At 44.9% G+C, this 19,583-nt stretch overlaps 1 protein-coding gene across 2 annotated transcripts in view; it reads right to left on the bottom strand.

The window, feature by feature from the left end:
* Window positions 1–19,583, bottom strand: part of TAF3 (TATA-box binding protein associated factor 3) — a 145,449-nt gene that overhangs the window by 28,057 nt on the left and 97,809 nt on the right. The window contains exon 4 of one of the 2 annotated variants that reach the window (XM_083700122.1): window positions 15,330–15,415. In XM_083700122.1, the coding sequence (XP_083556248.1) occupies window positions 15,330–15,415 (86 nt within the window). The remainder of the gene's footprint in view (window positions 1–15,329; window positions 15,416–19,583) is intronic. The other variant, XM_083700123.1, reaches the window with a different exon arrangement.

The raw sequence follows: 19,583 nt of genomic DNA, 5'->3' as shown, positions 1-19,583 counted from the left end.
CTTCAGAGAGACAGAAAGACCCATGCATTTCTCATGTAAGTTCCAGATCAACTCTACTGATAGCAATTCTGCTGGGCTATATCCAGTAGCTAATGAGAGAATAAATATAAACACGGCTTCCGACTCCACACAAGAATCTCATTCCGAAGTGGCTTGACCTAGGGGGAAAATGCTGTTTCAGATTAGGCAGGAGAGGTAACGAACATTTCTACAACTGCTGCAATTTAGTGTCGGAACTACAATATTAGGAGCATAGCAAACTCCAAGTACATGGAAGAAATGAGGAAACACACAGATAATATTATGTAGGGAGATCAACACAGTGAAACCCAATACCATCAACTTATTCCTGAAAAGGTACAATCACCAAATGCACGAGTAGTTTCCCAAACTCCAAGATTATTTACTGAGATTCTGCCAGAGCCATCCTGAAGGACCGAAAGCAATGTTACTACTCAGAAGGTCACTCACTCCTGCTGAGTTATTCAGAAACCTTTGAGTTTTTTAGATATGAGTGACTGAATGGGTGAACCACCAGATGTTTCAACTTGCTTTTCTTTAAATCTAAAGGGAGAGATGTGTAGAAAGTGTCATTATACAGTTTAGCCACGAGGCGGTAATGAACTTAATTGAATCTGGGTGAAGGGCTGGAGCTTCCTGTTGCTGTTCTGTTCTTGTTTAAGACACAATAAAGCTCTTGTCCTGCTTTCTGATTGCTATGACCTCTGAGACCTGCATGGCACTATCTCACATCCAACTAGACAGGGGACTGCTTCATGCTTCGGGAACTGAACTTTAAGTCAAAGGCAGAAAGCCATTCTGAAAAAGTACCTAGCACCTGTAACTGAACGCCATCAGTTCTAGAAGTATGCTTCCAAAAGTCAAAGTGGAGCTCCAAAATAGCAGCTATCTACAACATGGATGTTTGTTCACACAAGTCAAGTGTTTGGGATATGACATTCTCTCTCCACATGGGTTTGGGGTGAAGTAGGCTGACAATAAGAGGGTGGCAAGTGGTATAAGACCATGAGTTCTTGGGAAAGGGTGGTAACTCAATGGTGCAGCATTTGGTTCAATGTCTGATCATCTCCAGGTGCAGCTAGGAATGTTCCCAACCATCTGAAACCTTGGGCAGCCACTGGCAGTCAGTGAACTGAATGGATGAACCAAGGGTAGACAGCAGCTTCCAACATTCCTATGGTTCAAGGGAGGTGGTCCCCAAAGAAAGCAAGATGTGTAAGAAAAACAACCCAACTGATTTGCTACCTCCACTAAATCTGTACCAACCTATAAGCAGAGCAATAACTACGGAGACTGCCTTATTTTCTATCAACAGAAGTACAAATGAAAGGGGCCCATAGATACTCTTTTGCACAGCTCAGGAAGAGGCAGGGGATGATGATGATTAGAATTTGTAAGTTGCTTTATCTTTCGCAGGGTAACCTGAAGCTACTTACCAAACAAACAAATAAACAGACAACCCCCTGCTGCTTAAAATCGAGAGGAAAGAGAAATGCATTAAAAGCATCTCAGGCCACAGACACTTAAAGGCCAAAGATGTGGTTACAGAGGAAAGTTTTTTGTCTGACGCCTAAAGAAATATAATGTTGGCACCAGTGTACCTGGGGATAGCCCAGCAGCTCACCTGCAAGCTAAAAACAGCAACACGTACCCAAATCAAGGTACACAAATCGAGGAGGAAGGTTGGGTCAACTGAGAGACACCACTCTCCTGCAAGTGTCTGCCAGGTCTTCATGGGAAGACCAGCCGTGCACACTGAAAACCACAATCCTGTACCCTCTACAAAGTGAAATAAAATACCCCTGCTGCGTGATGCCCTTTCAAAAATAAAACTGTGCTTGAATGCAAACTCTGCACAACAGGTTCTGGGTGTTTCTCCGAAGCAAGCGCAAGAATGTTGCCCACACCTCTGCATCTGCGGCTGGGGGCCTTGGCACAATTCTGGTTCCCAGACATATGTAACTAAGGAGCCAAAGATGCGAGCTGTATGTTTGTCTGTTGCTCACACTGTGTTTGCCCTGCAGGAAACACTGATGTGTACCAGCAAACATGTTTCAAGCTGTTCTCGAGCACCTTTGGCCACACCATATTGGTAGGTGTAGGTAACATTAACTACGTTTAAGGGAGGAATGTTAGGAGAGGTCTTTCCTGTGCCACCAAGCTTGTAATGAAGAAATCCTGCAGGCATCCACCTTCAGCTCTGTGGCCTTGGCATGGTAAGTGTTTGGTTGGCTCCGACTCGTTTGTGCATGGAGCTCTGCTCAGGCAGGTATATGTCTCAACTTGCCTGAAGCTCTCTCATTTATTATTATTTTTTATAATTGAGATGTACACATCACACACAAGCGCGCCTCCGTCACTCTTGTGCAACAGAGAGCAGAATCAAAGAATCTTGCATCCAAGTAATTGGTCTTTTCTTCCCAATGACTCAAACGTCTTTATGGATTCACTTTGGGAGTCACTGCTTGAGTGCGGCCCAACAACAAAATGAAAATAATTTTGCACCTGCTCCCCCACCTAACACAACCCAGCGGCATAATTGGTGCGGTGACTTCTGTAATTAAAAGGAGGGAAGAGGACCTAAATCAACACTGGGACATGTTCTCACGCTTAAAATCCAGGTTGCCTTCAGGAGAAAGCTAAAAGGGTGATTATTTAAACCTTCTGGAAATGGCAACGTTATCTACAACAGCATAATTTACTGCAAACATCTACTCGGAAAGAAACGATGGTTCTCTTGGTCATGAGGCATAATATGCAGACTTCTGCAAAATGGGAAATGGTGTTATTTATTTAATATATTTATTTGTTGTGGAAAAAGGTGTCCCCCAAAGCGACTTGCAGATTAATGGAATGTAAATGACATGGAATGTAAATGACATGGAAGGCATTGAAGCCATGTTGAAAAATAATAAAACAAAATACTTGAAAAAGGCCCACCCATCAATATTTATAAAAAGGGGGAAATCCAATCTCCCTCCTACCATACGAGGAGCCCTACAGATGGGCCAAAGACATGTCTTGGTAAACTCCAAATTGATGGTCAAAAGTCTTGGGTGAACAGAAATGTTTAAGTCTGGTGTCTAAAAACAGACAATGATGGCACCAGGTGTGCTTTCTGAGGGAGAGCATTCCAGAAACAGAGAGTCAACACCTTCTGCACCTCCCTCGAAAGCAGGCATACGAAGATGGGCCTCTGATGACTATCATAGTGTCTAGGTAAGTTCCAGCTGACTCTGAATGTGGAAGCGCCTGACTGTATCTATCAGTCCAACTCCACGTATACAGGCCCCAGTCCAGATGAAGGTTGTTGGCAAAACAAAACAGGATGTTCTGCCTTTGTTAAAGAAGTCAATGTGATAAACTGGTTGCAAAAGGACTGAGGTGTGAATAACTTTCTCAGGACTGGCAAATAAATGATTCCCCGAGCTGAACACAGCCCAGCAGATATTTTTTAATGAATGTTCCTATGGACTTTTGTAAGTATATATGTATAGGCAATACATAGTCAACAACAACAACAACAAAATAAATAATAAAGGGAAGTACAGCACTAGCAAGTGTGTTCAGCAGCTAATGTAGAAATAATAAGAACAATTGTGTTAAGATGGGGCATTTTCTGCTACTGTCTCTACAACGCAGAGTAGGTGCATGATTCCTAAACGAGACTCGTGCCCCCCTGGAGATGAAATCTACAATGTTCCCAAAGATAAAGCAACTTGTCAGGGGCTCAGGAGCAGAGGCACAGGGAAGAGAGGAAATGGAGAGCGAAGGGGAAGAATCCGAGGGGAGCGTAGGAGAAGAGGACAGTGGCCCGAGGGATTCCATGAGCCTCTCCAGCGAATCGGAAGATTCACAGAAGGGGGCGCCAGTGGCCAGGGGTAGGGGAACGCCCCAGGAGCAAGGGGGCAGCAGGGACTCCCAGAGCAGTAGTTGGAAATCAGGACCAGCTTCCCCACCAGAGCAGAGTGGGGGGGAAGAGTCCCAAGTATCGGGGCCAGTGCATTCCCCACCAGGGAGAGAAGACGAGGCAGGGCTGACCACACCTCCATCGGAGAGTCAGACAACGGAGGGGAGGTCAGATCCGGCCAGTATCCCGGAAGAGGGAAGCAGTGACAGAAGTAGTGTAACAGTTAGGAGAAAGGTCACTGGGTTGGCGCGAGAGGCAAGTTCAAATGTACAGGAGCGCGGGACAGCAGAGAATGAGGATTGGGAACCGGGTCCTAAAGCCCACCGGAGGCAGGGGGAGGAGCTAAGCGACTCAGCGTCGGAAGAGTCCAGAAAGGGCAATGCCCCAGCGGGCAGGAGGACCCAGAGGATGAGAGAGCAGCGGAAAAGGTGGAGCAGGGCTAGGATCTTAAACTGGTGTCAGAGGGGAGGAGACTCAGACGGGACTTCGCCGATCTAGGGTTTAAGACGTAGGGCTGCACGCTGTGGCTTTGAAATGGAAACTGAACTTCAATAAAGACTTTTGTACTTTACGACAGCCTAGCATTGGTCCTCTGTGAGCTGGGACCTAGAGGCAGCTCTGACACAACTAAATAATAGAAAATATTTTATATACTTTATGTCATTATTTCATTCTATCATTTTCATGCCAATGTTCCTGTAAGTAACACAGGATGGAAACTATCTGAAATCAATGATGAAGAAGGGGAGTCAAGGGCAGTAAGTGATGGGGAAATGCAACTACACACAATGAAAAATTGGTTATAGTAGGGAACTAGGAATAAAGGGCTAAAGCCAAAGGCCATGTAGAAAATATGGGATTTAGAGAAGAGATTTGATGTAAGGGAGAGGGGGAAACATGTACTTTTTCAGGGAACTGCACACACTGAAAGGGATGTGCGGTTGTATAGGAGTGGAGCAAGCAAAAGGAGGCAGAATCATGCAAGAGAGGAAAATATTTTTTGGGCAAGTGAGGATGGATGCAACTCCTGTTTTTGCAATCTAAGGAACGCTGGGCATTTAAAAGCCCTGGCAGACCACCAAATACAGTTGGTGGGCTACATTCACTTTGGTGTGCTACCAAACTGCAAAGCTGAACAGGCATAGAATAAAAAGCTATACCAATTGTCAGGGAACTGCCATCGGAGCCAGAGGCGGAGGGAAGGCTCCAGAGGGATGCCGGAGAGGGTCCCAGCAGGCAGAGAGGCAGCCCATCTGCTGGGGAAGGAAATCAGCGTAACACCAGGGGTGAAGGGGGGCAGATGGGGGAATCGGAGAGGAGGCTCCAGGACTCTTCACCGGAGACCAGCGGGGAGAGCACGGGTCCTCCGCTGCCCACACCCTCCCTGCGCGGAAGACTTCCGCGCAGGGAGAGTAGGAGGAGACTTGGCGTCAAAGAACTTCTTTGCTGGAAGAGGTTCAAGAAACGCCCACTGACGGATTCTGCCAGCGACTGAGACAGCCACGAAGTGAAGGGCTGTCCAGACAGAAAGGGTTCAACCAGGTAACCTAGCCAGGAGTGGCGGCAACTTATGCACGAGCAACCCCTAGAACCATTACACCAATAAAATAACCGACTGAAGTCATTAAGAACATTGGTGTGTGTGTGTGTGTGTGTAGTGTCTCTCTCTCTCTCTCTCTCATTTTTAATGTTTGATGTTTCAGTATGTTTTTAGATGTATTAGAAGCCACCCAGAGTGGCTGGGGCAACCCAGTCAGATGGGTGGGGTATTAACAACGACAACAACAACATGCACAGCATAACATCTGCACAAGTGTAACTGGGAAGTAATACTGAGTTGTGACTTACCGATAACAAATCTCGCAGGCCTTGCAACCATCTCACCTGCTACCTGAGCAGCCTATGTGCAAGCCTCACACTTTACCATTGTGTGAGGAGGACAGAGAAAACTATTGCATGAAGCACAGCTTGCCCTTGTCAGAAGTGGCAGGCCCTATCAGTTCTGAGGCTGCCTTTCCCAACCCAGATTCAACCCAGAGTTTGAGCAACTCTAGACCTAAGCCTGCTGGGAAGGGACTTTGAGGATGCTCTATTAGGCGCACCAGACCACAAGAGGCACTTAGTTTTTGGAGGAGGAAAACAAGGAAAAAAATATTCTGAATCCCAGAAGCCAGAACAGCAAGAGGGATCGCTGCGCAGTGAAAGCAGCAATCCCTCTTGCTGTTCTGGCTTCTGGGATAGCAGTGCAGCCTGCATTCGCTCCATAAGATGCACACACATGTCCCCTTACTTTTTAGAAGGGAAAAAGTGAGTCATATAGAGCAAAAAATACGGTACATTCTGAGATAACAGAACCATAGGAATCTGCAGAGTTGGACGGCACTACGAGGGTCAGCCCCCTGCAATGCAGGAACATTTTCGCCCAATGTGGGGATCAAACCCATGACCCTGAGATTAAGCGTTGATAATGTCCTGGAGTAAACTAACCACCTCTACTGGGAAATTTTATTTGATAAACAAAAGTGTGGTGGAGGTGAGTGAAAGAGTTATACTTTACACTTTTTTTGCCCATGTTCTATAATAATTTAATAATAATTTAATATTTATACCCTGCCCATCTGACTGAGTTTCCCCAGCCACTCTTGGCGGCTCCTAATCAAATGTTAAAAACAATACAGTATTAAATATTAAAAACTTCCCTAAACAGGGCTGCCTTCAGATGTCTTTTAAAAATAGGATAGCTGCTTATTTCCTAGACATCTGAAGGGAGAGCGTTCCACAGGGAAGGCGCTACTACCAAGAAGGCCCTCTGTCTGGTTCCCTGTAACTTCACTTCTCGCAATGAGGGAACTGCTAGAAGGCCCTCAGAGCTGGACCTCAGTGTCCGAGCAGAACGATGGAGGGGGAGATGCTCCTTCAGGTATACAGGACCGAGACCGTTTAGGGCTTTAAAGGTCAGCACCAACACTTTGAATTGTGCTCAGAAACGTACTGGGAGCCAATGCAGATCTCTCAGGACCGATGTTATATGGTCCTGGTGGCTACTCCCAGTCACCAGTTAAGCACTCAATAGCATCTCCCCTCCCTCCTTAGGATACATGTAAAGTAAAGGTAAAAGGACCCCTGAACCATTAGGTCCAGTCGTGGCCGACTCTGGGGTTGTGGCGCTCATCTCACTTTATTGGCCGAGGGAGCCGGCATACAGCTTCCGGGTCATGTGGCCAGCATGACTAAGCCACTTCTGGCGAACCAGAGCAGTGCACGGAAACGCCGTTTACCTTCCTACCTATTTATCTACTTGCACTTTGACATGCTTTCAAACTGCTAGGTTGGCGGGAGCAGGGACCAAGCAACGGAAGCTCACCCCATTGCGGGATTCGTACCGCCGACCTTCTGATCGGCAAGTCCTAGGCTCTGTGGGTTAACCCACAGCGCCACCTGCATCCCTAGGATACATGTAGATAGCTATAATTCTGAGGATAAGGTTCAAATTCTCTTGTCTACAAGTCATGGAGAGCTGCCCTTCCTGTTCTGAGAAATGGGTATCCCTGGAGTCCCTTGGAATAAGACATTCACTTTTCTCCAGGACTGAAAGAAGCTTCCACCTGCATACAGGCTAACCTGATCTCAAGGGTAACAGTTTGAATGAGAGGAGTTAGGCAGAAACCCCCTTTTTAGACATCACAGGGACAGAGCTGGCCATTGACCAGCAGCCAGAGATGTCTATTTGTACTTTCAATATACCAACGAGATAGGACAGACTTTGCTAATACCCTCAGTACAGCGCCTACAATGAGGAGCATTCACTCCCACTGTGCACTGAAAAGGCCAGACAAAAGGAAAGGGACTCAAGTCTGCTGCCTCTTTCTGTTCACTTAACTGCATGTTTTTAGGAAAGGGGGGGGGGGGAGAAAGGTCCACACATGAGGAACATTCCCAAGCCTTCCATGACAATGTGCTGTTTCATTTCCTCTTCCTCTCATTTCTACATATAAAAAAGGGAGAAGATTTTTAACTTATCTTATCCCTGGGCAAGGTAATAATATATATCACAACAGCCACAAAGCAGACAAATTAAAATGAACCGAATCAATGCTAAATGTTGGGACCATGCAATCTGTCAGCTTAACACCTTTTCTCCCCCAAAAGATGCCAGCCTGAAGAAAAATTCTACCACTAAGTAGCTTTTAGCCAGTCTATTCTCCTTTCGAGATCCAGGGGAAAGGCTGAAAAATGGGACACACTAAAGTTTCAATTCTGTTATCCCACCATTAGCGCTTAGCCATTCACTGCTAAGTGCTCCTTTGTGCAATAATTGGGCTTGCCATTAGGTTTGTAATCAACAGAAGACACTGGCTGCCAAGTCCGCACTGTCTCCCGCCCCAGCTGTGCCTTAAAGCCTTCTACCGCTTTCTCTCTCCCCCCCCCAACCCCAAAGTATCACTTGTTCCCTGTCTTCCTATTTAATTCCACAGTCAAGTTCTCCTCCAGAGCTTTCTGCTGAATGGGAAGTGTCTCGCGGGGTAACCAACACTGCCCGCAGCTGTGTCCCACAATAGCTCCCTCCTGCTTGCGTTACAGCTTGTGGAAGATTTGGTCACGGTGCCCTAACTGCGGCAAACAGTGGTGCGATTCATAAAAACGTGCAGGAGGAGGGGCCTTCCAGCGGGATCCCTTTACCTGTTTCCCCACCACAAAACAAGGAACTAAATGGAATGGGTCGTGGGCGGCTTGGCCTGTAACGGAATCCCGCTGCCTGACAAGTCAATAAAGAGGCAACCCTCCTCTCCCCAGCCACACATGGAGAGCCAAGGTTAGAGGCAAACACAATTTGGATAGGCCTACACAGGGAGCTTAATGAGCCCCATTATTTGGCTATTGTGGGCAAACACTATGAAGCCAGTAATCTAAATTACCAAAGTCTGAATAACTTGTCGCTAAATGGCACACTGAGTTCAAAAGAAACCTTACAATGGCTTACTTATTCGCCCTTTCAGAGGAGGACCATTGTCCCACCAGGAGCCTAGGAAGAAGGAGGGATCCTAAGACAAATTCTGAGTGATTTAAATTTATAAGAATTGCTGGACTACAACTACACTGCTCTGTAGCGCCTGAGTGTAACACACACTACTTTTAAAAAATCTTATATGCTCCTCTATAAGGATCTAGTTATTTCCTTTATGTTTGTCCTGCTTTTTGTATTGCCCAGTCTTGGTCATTTTGAGTCAGAGTCAAAGCTTCTCAAGGCTTAATAGTTCCTTAGCACCACTTCAGCCTGGGGATTTTCTTTTCTGTTAAATCCATACCTTCAAACTCTGGGGCGCAGGCACTAGGGATCTGCAATTTGCCATAGCTCCCCTGGTGCATGTCCACTCTGCCAACCGGTCACACTTTGTGTGTTGGACCACAGCAAACTCTACTGCAACCATGGCAAAAGCAATTGCTGAACAGGGTGTGAAATTATTGCAGGTTCTGCTCATGTGAAATTTCCTACTTTGTGCAGGCAATGCAATGCAGAAATGCGCAGATATAGATAGATATATCCCATAAAGACAAAATCAAACTGTACTGCTGTGAAATATCCATACATTGTTAGATGGATTCAAAATATTTAAATCCATTTTTAAATTTAAAATATAAACATTTAAAATATTTTGTAAACTTTGTAAAAGCTTTGTGAAATTTTATTCTAGAACTTCACCTTAGTCATACAGATCTTATTCATGATTGAAGGCAGACACTGTATGAGGGTTGAAGGCAGACACTGTACGAGGGTCGAAAATTACTGTGCTACAGTGATAAATAATCTCACCTATTGGTCAAGCAATTCTCTTTCAACCTCAGTTTTCCTCTCTGCAGTATGAGGACAATAACCCCAACCTGCCTTACAAAGTTAGTTGCAAGGTTTTCTGAAAAATTTTGACTACTTGACAGTGTCATATAAATGCTATGTATTATCATTACTGGTCAGGTTCTTCCAAGCTGGTGTGCTTTAAGTTTTCAAAGAATGCACAGGATCAGCTGTAGGCATGTCCAACTTGGTACTCTCCAGATGTTGTTACACACCCTCAGTTAACATAGTCAATAATGGAGGCTGAAGTCCAATAACATCTGGAGAAAGCCAGGTTGACACCAGTGATTAAAGTACAACTAAATTGGATGCTGAACTGAGTCCAGCATTCTTTGCAAGATTCCCAGTAATCATTTGGTAGCCCACCAGAAACTGGCCAGTGGTTTGGGTCAAACTTTTTTTTTTAAACTACAGTAGTGAATGGGGATGCCAAAGAAATCCCACTGGCAGAAAAACATTGAATTTGTGTGAAATATTAATATATCTGGCAAAAAGGTTAATCAGACAATAGTTCTTTAAAAAAGCCAGTTTGTGGCAACAATACACATTAGCTGCTCAAAAATCTATTGGCAATTTAAGTTCAAGAAGTCCACACAAGCCCTTTCCAGATAACCAATCTTAAATGCCTCCCCAAAGAGACTGAATTAGTGATCTTGTAGCCTGATAACACAGGAGAACACACTCATATGCACCAGCAGATCATTCAAATCATATAAAAAACGGTCATAGATTTCTCTAAAACCCAGCAAACTAATAAGTCCCAGATCCATTAAGGATAAGATCTTTCACAATAAATTAAATAAAACAATTTATTGAGGCCTGGGCTTGAGATAAAATAGATTTACTGGTTGACCTTTTATTCATTTAAAGAACAAAATTAGCTCTAATTGCATTAGAATGGAATCCAGTAAATTTCTTCTAATGTGGCATTTATGCAAGTGTTGCTGTAATTGTTTACTACAAAGATAGAAATGCTCTGATTATAATCTATTTTCCACTTGGTTTTAGTGTGCAGTCAAAGCACTTGCAAGAAACCACCACCTGGGATGTAACATGTCCTCTACACTTTGCTAGAGCTAGATTTGAATATCTAGCGACCCAAACCTGCATTTATATTATTACAAAGGAAATCCAGTTTTTAAATAAGTTAGTGCATATTTATTTGGTGGTAGTTCACCCAATGGAGTAGGTCAGCCTTTCCCAGCTTGGTGTTCGCCTGATATTTTGGACTACCATTTCTACCAACCCTGAAAATGTCCATGCTGGTGGAAGTTAAAGAGTCCAACTGCACCTGGAAGACAGCAGGTCAGGGAAGGCTGGAGTAAACAGCAGGGCTGTTACAGGGAGATTATATGAAACTCAGTAGATGAACTTTATGCATTTGCTTGTGGATAAGACAGATGTTATGAAATGAAATGAATCTGTTTTTAGTTGATGCATATAATGAACCATAGCGGGCACCATCTTGGAATAAGCAATCCCTTGGGTGTGAAAAAAGGAACTGCTGAAAACAAACAAAAGTCTATTTTCAGATGGTGCATATCACCCGCTGCTTATCCAAATACATAAATGGTTAACCATTATTTTGCAAAATGCTGCCTCATTGATTGATCGAAAAGGTGCCCCTGATAAAACAAGTAAGTGAGTAGCAACTTATTTATCAAATGTATATCCTGCCCTTCGTCCCAAAGGAGCCCATGGTGGCGGAGAAGACATTTGTCCAGATAATGGGTTTGGATAAAGGCACATGGACCCATCAGGTAGTAGTCTGCTGCCTTCTGGTTCTTTTCTTAACAGGATACGGGAGGCTTCATTTAGCGCCTACAACTTTCATCATCGCTGACCATAGGCCATGCTAGCTGGAGCTGAAGGCTTTCCATCCTTGAGGAAGAGTGGATTTTAGTGTGGGCCAAGAAATTTGTGTGTGAGAGTGAGTGAGTGTGTATGTATGAGAGAGAGATGGCAAGAGGCTCAGAGCAAAGTCCAAGACCCACTCTCGGACATGCTGAAGGTTAACTGCCCAAAAGCAGCGTGCGTTATTAGAAATCTCTTGGCACCTTGTTGGGAATCTCAAGTAGGGAGAGCACTGCTGAGCTCAGGTTCCCATAGGGATCTGGTTGGTCACTGTGAGAACAAAATGCTAGACCAGATGGGCCTTTGGCTTGATCCAGCCGTGTTCAATATGAACGAGAGTGGCTTACGAGAGCAATTTTAAAAATAAATAAATCCATAAACAATAAAACAAGAACCATACAATTTAGCAGCTTGGGAGACAACTGACTAGCATACCACAAGATCAAAAAAGTCTGGGGACAGGGATAATGTCCACCTGGTGGTCAAAGAGATCTTTGGTTTGGGTCAGTATCTTGAGGGTGGAGTTCTAGAGACTTTCCCCCAGTCACTATCCACCTCTGATGATTATCTTAAGACACGAGCAGGTTCAGGTAGAAGAACTGGGGAAGTCGGACCTTAAGGTTCCCAAATATAAGCTGTCCTGAAACACTTGTTATCTCTTTCATAAAGGTAAAGGTAAAGGGACCCCTGACCATTAGGTCCAGTCATGACTGACTCTGGGGTTGCGGTGCTCATCTCGCTTTATTGGCTGAGGGAGCCGGCATACAGCTTCCAGATCATGTGGTCAGCATGACTAAGCCGCTTCTGGCGAACCAGAGCAGCGCATGGAAACGCCGTTTACCTTCCCACCAGAGTGGTACCTATTTATCTACTTGCACTTTGATGTGCTTTCAAACTGCTAGGTTGGCAGGAGCAGGGACCGAGCAATGGGAGCTCACCCCGTCGCGGGGATTCGAACCGCCAACCTTCTGATCGGCAAGTCCTAGGCTCTGTGGTTTAACCCACAGCGCCACCCTTGTCATCTCTTTCATATAGCCAAGTATATAGGTGCTCCTGAGAAAGAATCACATGTGATCTGAAATAAGTGACCAGGAAAGGAAGTGTCAAGGAGACTTTTAGTAATTCCACACCTGTGAGAGAAAGTTACTGACCTCACTTCGAAGATGAAGGAGGGAAGAGAGGCTAGAGGACACAGAAGGAAGGAGAACTAAGAAGCGCAGACTTAAATAGGCAATTGGCATATATGGGGGAGAATCGCACAAGCGGGTGAAAACAAGACACCTGCTCTGGGCACCAAAGCACCCATTTAGATGAAGCAAAGCCAGGAATTTAGATGGACATTTTAAATAAATGTTAGAAATTAGCAATCTCCATCTCTTGCTGGCTGTTTGTCTAAGCAGAGACGACCAAATACCGAAAAAGCAAGCTATGTTCTTATCTGTACAGAAAGGCTCTGTAAGACAGGATTGACGGACCTTAATAGAAACAGTCTGAGGGATGCAGAGCCACAGTGATGTTGCTCTGCTTATTTGGTGCAAAGAATTTCCAATTCCATCCTTCTGGTAGCGTGCATAAATCCCTCAAATCAACCTGCTTCTTTTCAGCTTTCTTTTTTATTTTAAAAAAAGAGACGTTTCTACATCATTTCGGTTCCCTCCTCCCCACGTAGGTACTAATGAAATGGCAAAGTTGAAAGATGCTCTGTAAATACTGACAACACAAGATGCTAAAGGCACAGAAACCAAGAGGTTAATTCTACACATCGTGGTGGTTATTGCCCTAAAAGGCCTGAGCTGGCAGTGAGGCTACCTTAGGGAGTTGGTTCTCAACAAGCCGACCTTGAACCCTGGCAAGATGGTGGCACTGTGGGTGAATAGTTCCTGTGTCCAAGAAATTGGGACAGCTGCCAACCCTGGATGGGGTTGCAGTTGCCCTGAAGGAGAAGGTTCACAGTTTGGGGATGCTCAGGTAACCTCAGTGGCTACAAAGGCCTTTTACCAACTGCGAATGGTTCAACAGCTATGGCCATTCCTGGGAAAACCTTGCCACAGTACAGTGGTACCTCGGGTTAAGTACTTAATTCGTTCCGGAGGTCCGTTCTTAACCTGAAACTGTTCTTAACCTGAAGCACCACTTTAGCTAATGGGGCCTCCTGCTGCCACTGCGCTGCCGCTGCACGATTTCTGTTCTCATCCTGAAGCAATGTTCTTAACCCAAGGTACTATTTCTGGGTTAGCAGAGTCTGTAACCTGAAGCGTCTGTAACCTGAAGCGTATGTAACCCGAGGTACCACTGTAATTCATGTGTTGGTTACTTCAAGACTGGATTACTGCAATGAACTCCATGTGGGGCTTCCCTCACGCATGATCTGGAAGCTGCAGTTGGTGCAGAATGTTACAGCACGATTGCTGACAGGAGCAAGGCACAACTCCACTTACCATGGTAAGTGTGCCCCTCACCGACTTGAACACGTTCCTCTCAAACCTGGAATTGAGGAGGGAGGGAGGGTTGTCCCTGCAGCCGTGCTGCCCTTTGGAAGCACAGTACAGTGCGACTGTGGGGATAATTCCACTTCCAAGTAGCAACAACAACAAACCCTGTACGTGACAGTGTGTATGTGGTGCAAGGGAGGCATGTAGAATTTGGATACTCCTCTTTCTACAACACAAGGACAAGGGTGAATTATGCAGAATATAAAAACAAGACAGTTGCAAAGGAAGAACTGAGGGTGCACCTTGGATCTGCTCCAGAAGCTTCTTGCTTTTAGCTGTGGCTTTCATTTTCTAGTGGGAGCTTGAACTTTCTCGCACCGGATGTCATATAGGATGTCAGGCCACTGGGAGTAGGGCAGGATTTGGTCCAAATGGCCTGGAAAACCTAACTAGGCTGATGGGCTGGAAACTGCCCACCACTGTCATAGACATTTCCTTTCCCTCTCACAAAGGAAGGCTGCACCACCAGACCTCATTTCTAGAAAACACTTGGGCACCTCGTCTTTCAAGTAACAGCTCTTGCTTAGTGTCCTTGTCCGTGTACAGGGAGAGACAAACAGAAGCCCTGAATCTATGCATGCAGGTTGTATGACCGGAGATGGCACCCCTGAATAGTAAGTTAAAGGTAAAGGGACCCCTGACCCTTAGGCCCAGTAGTGGCCGACTCTGGGGTTGGGGCGCTCATCTTGCTTTATTGGCCGAGGGAGCCGGCGTACAGCTTCCGGGTCATGTGGCCAGCATGACTAAGCCGCTTCTGGCGAACCAGAGCAGCGCACAGAAATGCCGTTTACCTTCCTGCCAGAGTGGTACCTATTTATCTACTTGCACTTTGATGTGCTTTCGAACTGCTAGGTTGGCAGGAGCAGGGACTGAACAACGGGAGCTCACCCTGTCACAGAGATTTGAACCGCCGACCTTCTGATCGGCAAGTCCTAGGCTCTGTGGTTTAACTCACAGCGCCACCCGCGTCCCTTACCCCTGAATAGTATAAAGGCTCTATTTGGTTGCAAAATTAAACATTTTAAATCATGACGGAAGCCAATTAGCATGCACGTTTGTCTAGGCAATATATTCATTAGAAATTGGGGATTAGTTCATTAAACAGGATTTGCCAGGGGGAGGAAATAAACAAATGGGATGACACTGCACCCAGCCCACCCACCACCAAGATTTTATCAAATGGGGTTGACTTGATACTTACATCTTGTCCTGACCAGCCCCCACTCTCAGCGTCAGCCTCGGAATCACGGGAGACGGCGCAGGAACAACAGGTTCCACTTTCATCTGCTAAAGGGAACACATTTAACTGTTAAATGGGCTGCATCTCCTAAAGAGAAATGTAAACACCGAGTGGGACATTGCAGGAAATTACCATATTTCTTGCTCTATAACTCACTTTTTCCCTCCTAAAAAGTAAGGGGAAATGTGTGTGCGTCTTATGGAGCGAATGCAGGCTGTGCAGCCAGAAGCCAGAACAGCAAGAGGGACTGCTGCTTTCACTGCGCAGTGATCCCTCTTGCTGTTCTGTCTTCTGAGATTCAGAATATTCTTTTTCTTGTTTCCCTCCTCCCAAAACTAGATGCGTCTTGTGGTCTCCCGTGCGTCTTATAGAGCGAAAAATATGGTATTTTACGGGAAAGGAAGCACGTAACTTTACCACGGAACAGATTCTGGTTAAAATGAGAAAAGGCTGCGCAGCAGATTTTGCATTTACTCCTCATGACAGTATGGTTTAGTGTGATATCTACCTGGATTTTTTAAAACTATGCTGTCTTTGTATGACATTGCACTGTGTAAATGGACAAACAGTGCCATCCCCAAGGTACCTGGAATCTAAAACCTAAATGGCACCAAGGACCAGGAATCAGAGTCTTCTTAGAATCACAGAAGTGTAGAGCTGGAAGGGTCCCCAAGGGTCATCCAGTCCAACCCCCTTCAATGCAGATGATGAAGCCAAATATAAATGCCATCTGGTGTCAAAAGGAAGATGGATTTGGCACCTGCTGAGCCTCCCTGGGGAGGGCATTCCACATACTGGGTGCCACAACTCAAAAGGCCCTCTCTGGTCACCTCCTACCTAACTTCAGAAGGCAAGTGCAGTCAGAGGAAAACCACGGAAGAATTCTAAGTAGTAGATTAAAGCTAAAGTGCATCTGAAATAAATACAACAGGCCTAGTAGTGCTGATGGACCTTGAACTTGTTTACACGTTGAAGTCATTCTGGCTCTGGTGTGTTCTTTTACAATAGAAAACCTCATATGCTATATTTCTAAGATAGATAGATAGATAGATAGATAGGGTTTTTCCTTCTACTAACAAATGGTAGTTTTTCCTGTCTTTGCATTTTTATGTCTTTGCATTTAAAACTGTCCCCTTCCTTAAGAATCCTCAGAAGGCACTGATATTTTGCAAAAACGTATTCAAAGTTAATTGGCCGAGAGCCAGTGGATGAATCAGCAAGGTGCCCTAATAAACACCATTAATCACCTTCCTCTCCAGTCTTTGGCTTTATGATTCAGTGCAGACACTCACAAAGCAGGCTAGGCTTGTATGTCATTGTTTGTTGTCATTTATTCAATGCGCTATATAACAGGAGCTGGCAAACACGCACACAGGAGTTGTCCTGTTGGGCTGAGAGCAAAGACAATCTGGTCCGGTGTTCTGTTTCATTAACAGCCAACCCAAGGCACTTGTGTGCTTCCAAACAAGGAGTAAAGATGGGGGTCTTCCTATTCTGTTTTGTTCCAAGCAACTGGCATTCAGAGATATACTGTACTGGGAAGTTCCATTTGGCTCTCACAGCTAATAATATCATTGTTTGTTTTTTCAGGTTGCTACTGTTCACAGGATGGGAGTAGGACCGCTGTCCATGAACACATGCCTATGTGTCTGGGAGACTAGGCACTTGTTATAGTTCCATTCTGTTGGTAGTCTTTCGTTTGGATAAAGGTAAAGGGTAAAGGGACCTCTGACCATTAGGTCCAGTCGCGGCTGACTCTGGGGTTGCAGCGCTCATCTCGCTTTATTGGCCGAGGGAGCTGGTGTACAGCTTCCGGGTCATGTGGCCAGCATGACTAAGCCGCTTCTGGCGAACCAGAGCAGCGCACAGAAACGCCATTTACCTTTCCGCTGGACCTATTAATCTACTTGCACTTTGACGTGCTTTCGAACTGCTAGGTTGGCAGGAGCTGGGACAGAGCAACAGGAGCTCACCCCGTCGCAGGGATTCGAACCGCCGACCTTCTGATCGGCAAGCCCTAGGCTCTGTGGTTTAACCCCCAGCGGCACCCGCGTCCCTGATATACTGGCTGTGTATCTTGATAGACTGAGTAGAGCGAATTATTACCAAGCTAATGTTTGCATGTGTGAATGTAATTATTGTTTGTTTGTTTGTTTGTACCCCACCCATCTGGCGGGGTTTCCCAGTCACTCTGGGCAGCTCCCAACAGAATATTCAAACACGATAAAAAATCAAACATTAAAAACGTCACTAAACAGGGCTGCCTTCAGATGTCTTCTAAAAGTCAGATAGGTATTTATCTCCTTGACCTCTGATGGGAGGGCGTTCCACATGGCGGGCGCCAATACCGAGAAGGCCCTCTGCCTGGTTTCCTGTAACTTCACTTCTTGCAGTGAGGGAATTGCCAGAAGGCTCTCGGAGCTGGACCTTAGTGTTTGGGCAGAACAATTGGGGTGGAGATGAGGCCGTTTAATAGTGTAATAATGTTTAGCTTTTGAGCTGCTGTTTTGTTAGCACTGTTTTATAGATTATAATTATCGATAATTGTTTTAGTGATGATCTGCCAATTGTGTAAGTCTTGTGCTGTCAACTGTGATGCTGCAGTGTGAGGTGAATGGTTTGTAGGCCACTTTGGGATTTGCTTGAATGGAAGTGGCACAGAAATACAGCCAACCATCGATACACCTGCCTTACCTGAATTCGCCAACTTTATTAGAAACTATCTAAGCTGGCAGCTGTCACCAGTTCTTGTGACTAAGCTACACAATGGTGAAATACATCCTATTGAGACTTCAGGACCTGCTATTCAGCTTCGGGGGGTAACGTTCTAGTAAAATGGAGGAGGCAGAAAATTGTGTGACAGTGTGCTGTTTAGTTTGCACCTTACATATAGCCTACTGCTCGTTGCTTTATGATGTTCTGCAGCCACTAAAGATGCCACTGTATAAACAACTCTAGGAAAAACCCTGTTTAAGGAATAAATTTTCAAGTGTCAGCATCAGTTGCAGCAGACATTTTATCTAATCAGAAAAGAAATCTTAACAGAAATCATGTTTTGATTCCCCACCCCCCATGGACTGGTTTTCAAGTATGGAGACCCACCCAAAAGCTTGCTTACTTATGGGGTTAACTTTTGGGTCTCCTAATTTTTGTCCAACTGTCACAATCCGGAAAGGTTCCAAATGGTAACCTGAGTCTTTGCATTTAACAGGAAACCAGGAGGTTAGAAGAACCTCTGTATGTCTGTGAGAGAGAGAATAGATGCGTGCAAATGCAAGAGAAGAAGGAAAAGGTGGATGTTACGGAAAAGGTGGGTGTTAAGGGAACATGAGCTTTCATTGGTTAAAAATTAAAGAGCTGCAATTCTGGAGTAATACTGGAAATTCGGGCCAGCAGAAGAGCATTTACAGTGGATTACTAAGCTTCCCAAATCACCAAAGAAGTAAAGTCCAGCAATATAAGACTCCTTTGTAGCTAACTAAAAATACATTGTCAGTGGATTTGTCCAGTTTTATGTATAAGCAATACTTCTTTCACCTGAACTAATACTAGTAGTCATATAAGCCCCTTATTGCCATGTGCTGCATTTCCCCCCCTCTTTTTTTGCTAATCTTCAAGGATTTAGCTTCTTTGCCACATACCTCAGGGCACCAACTGATAAAGCTCAAACTCTCCGTTTTTCCAGGACACCAGCAGAGCGGCCTTGCAAAAAATGAAAATCACTCAAGAGATTTAAAAGGGGGGAAATTTATTTTCAAAATCCTGACTTGCAGCAAAGAGGTGGACTTTTTCGACTTTTTTTTTTCCTCCAAAGCTTATCTGTCTAGATCAGTTTAAATTTTAATTCTATCCAGGGACTCTTTCATGCAGCCTGGCTTTAAAGTTTATCTTTTGACAGGGACTTTTCACCAAGGTAACAGGAAGCTTTGTCAATGTAATCTGCCCGAGCTTATATGGCTTTCCCTATAATACAATATATTTTAGGGCTATGAAGAATAGTCTTTTAATAGGTGGTATTGTTCCATTATATTCCTAATGTTACACCGAATTCTAAAAAACCAGGAGACAAAACCTAGACAAGAACCAGTTATGGAATGGGGTGGAAAACTACATTCACGGGAATTATTTTTGAGTTTGTTCGCATGCTATGGTTTTGGTATAATTCCACCCCACGCCCTGTATTGTGAAAGGCTGTGGCTATGATTAGTTATTCAA

This window comes from Podarcis gaigeae, assembly GCF_964106915.1.
Source record: "Podarcis gaigeae genome assembly, chromosome: 10".
In the NCBI taxonomy this organism is placed as follows: Eukaryota; Metazoa; Chordata; class Lepidosauria; order Squamata; family Lacertidae; genus Podarcis; species Podarcis gaigeae.
Note: the sequence above shows the minus strand (reverse complement) of the source record. Positions and strands in the feature narration are given on the sequence as shown.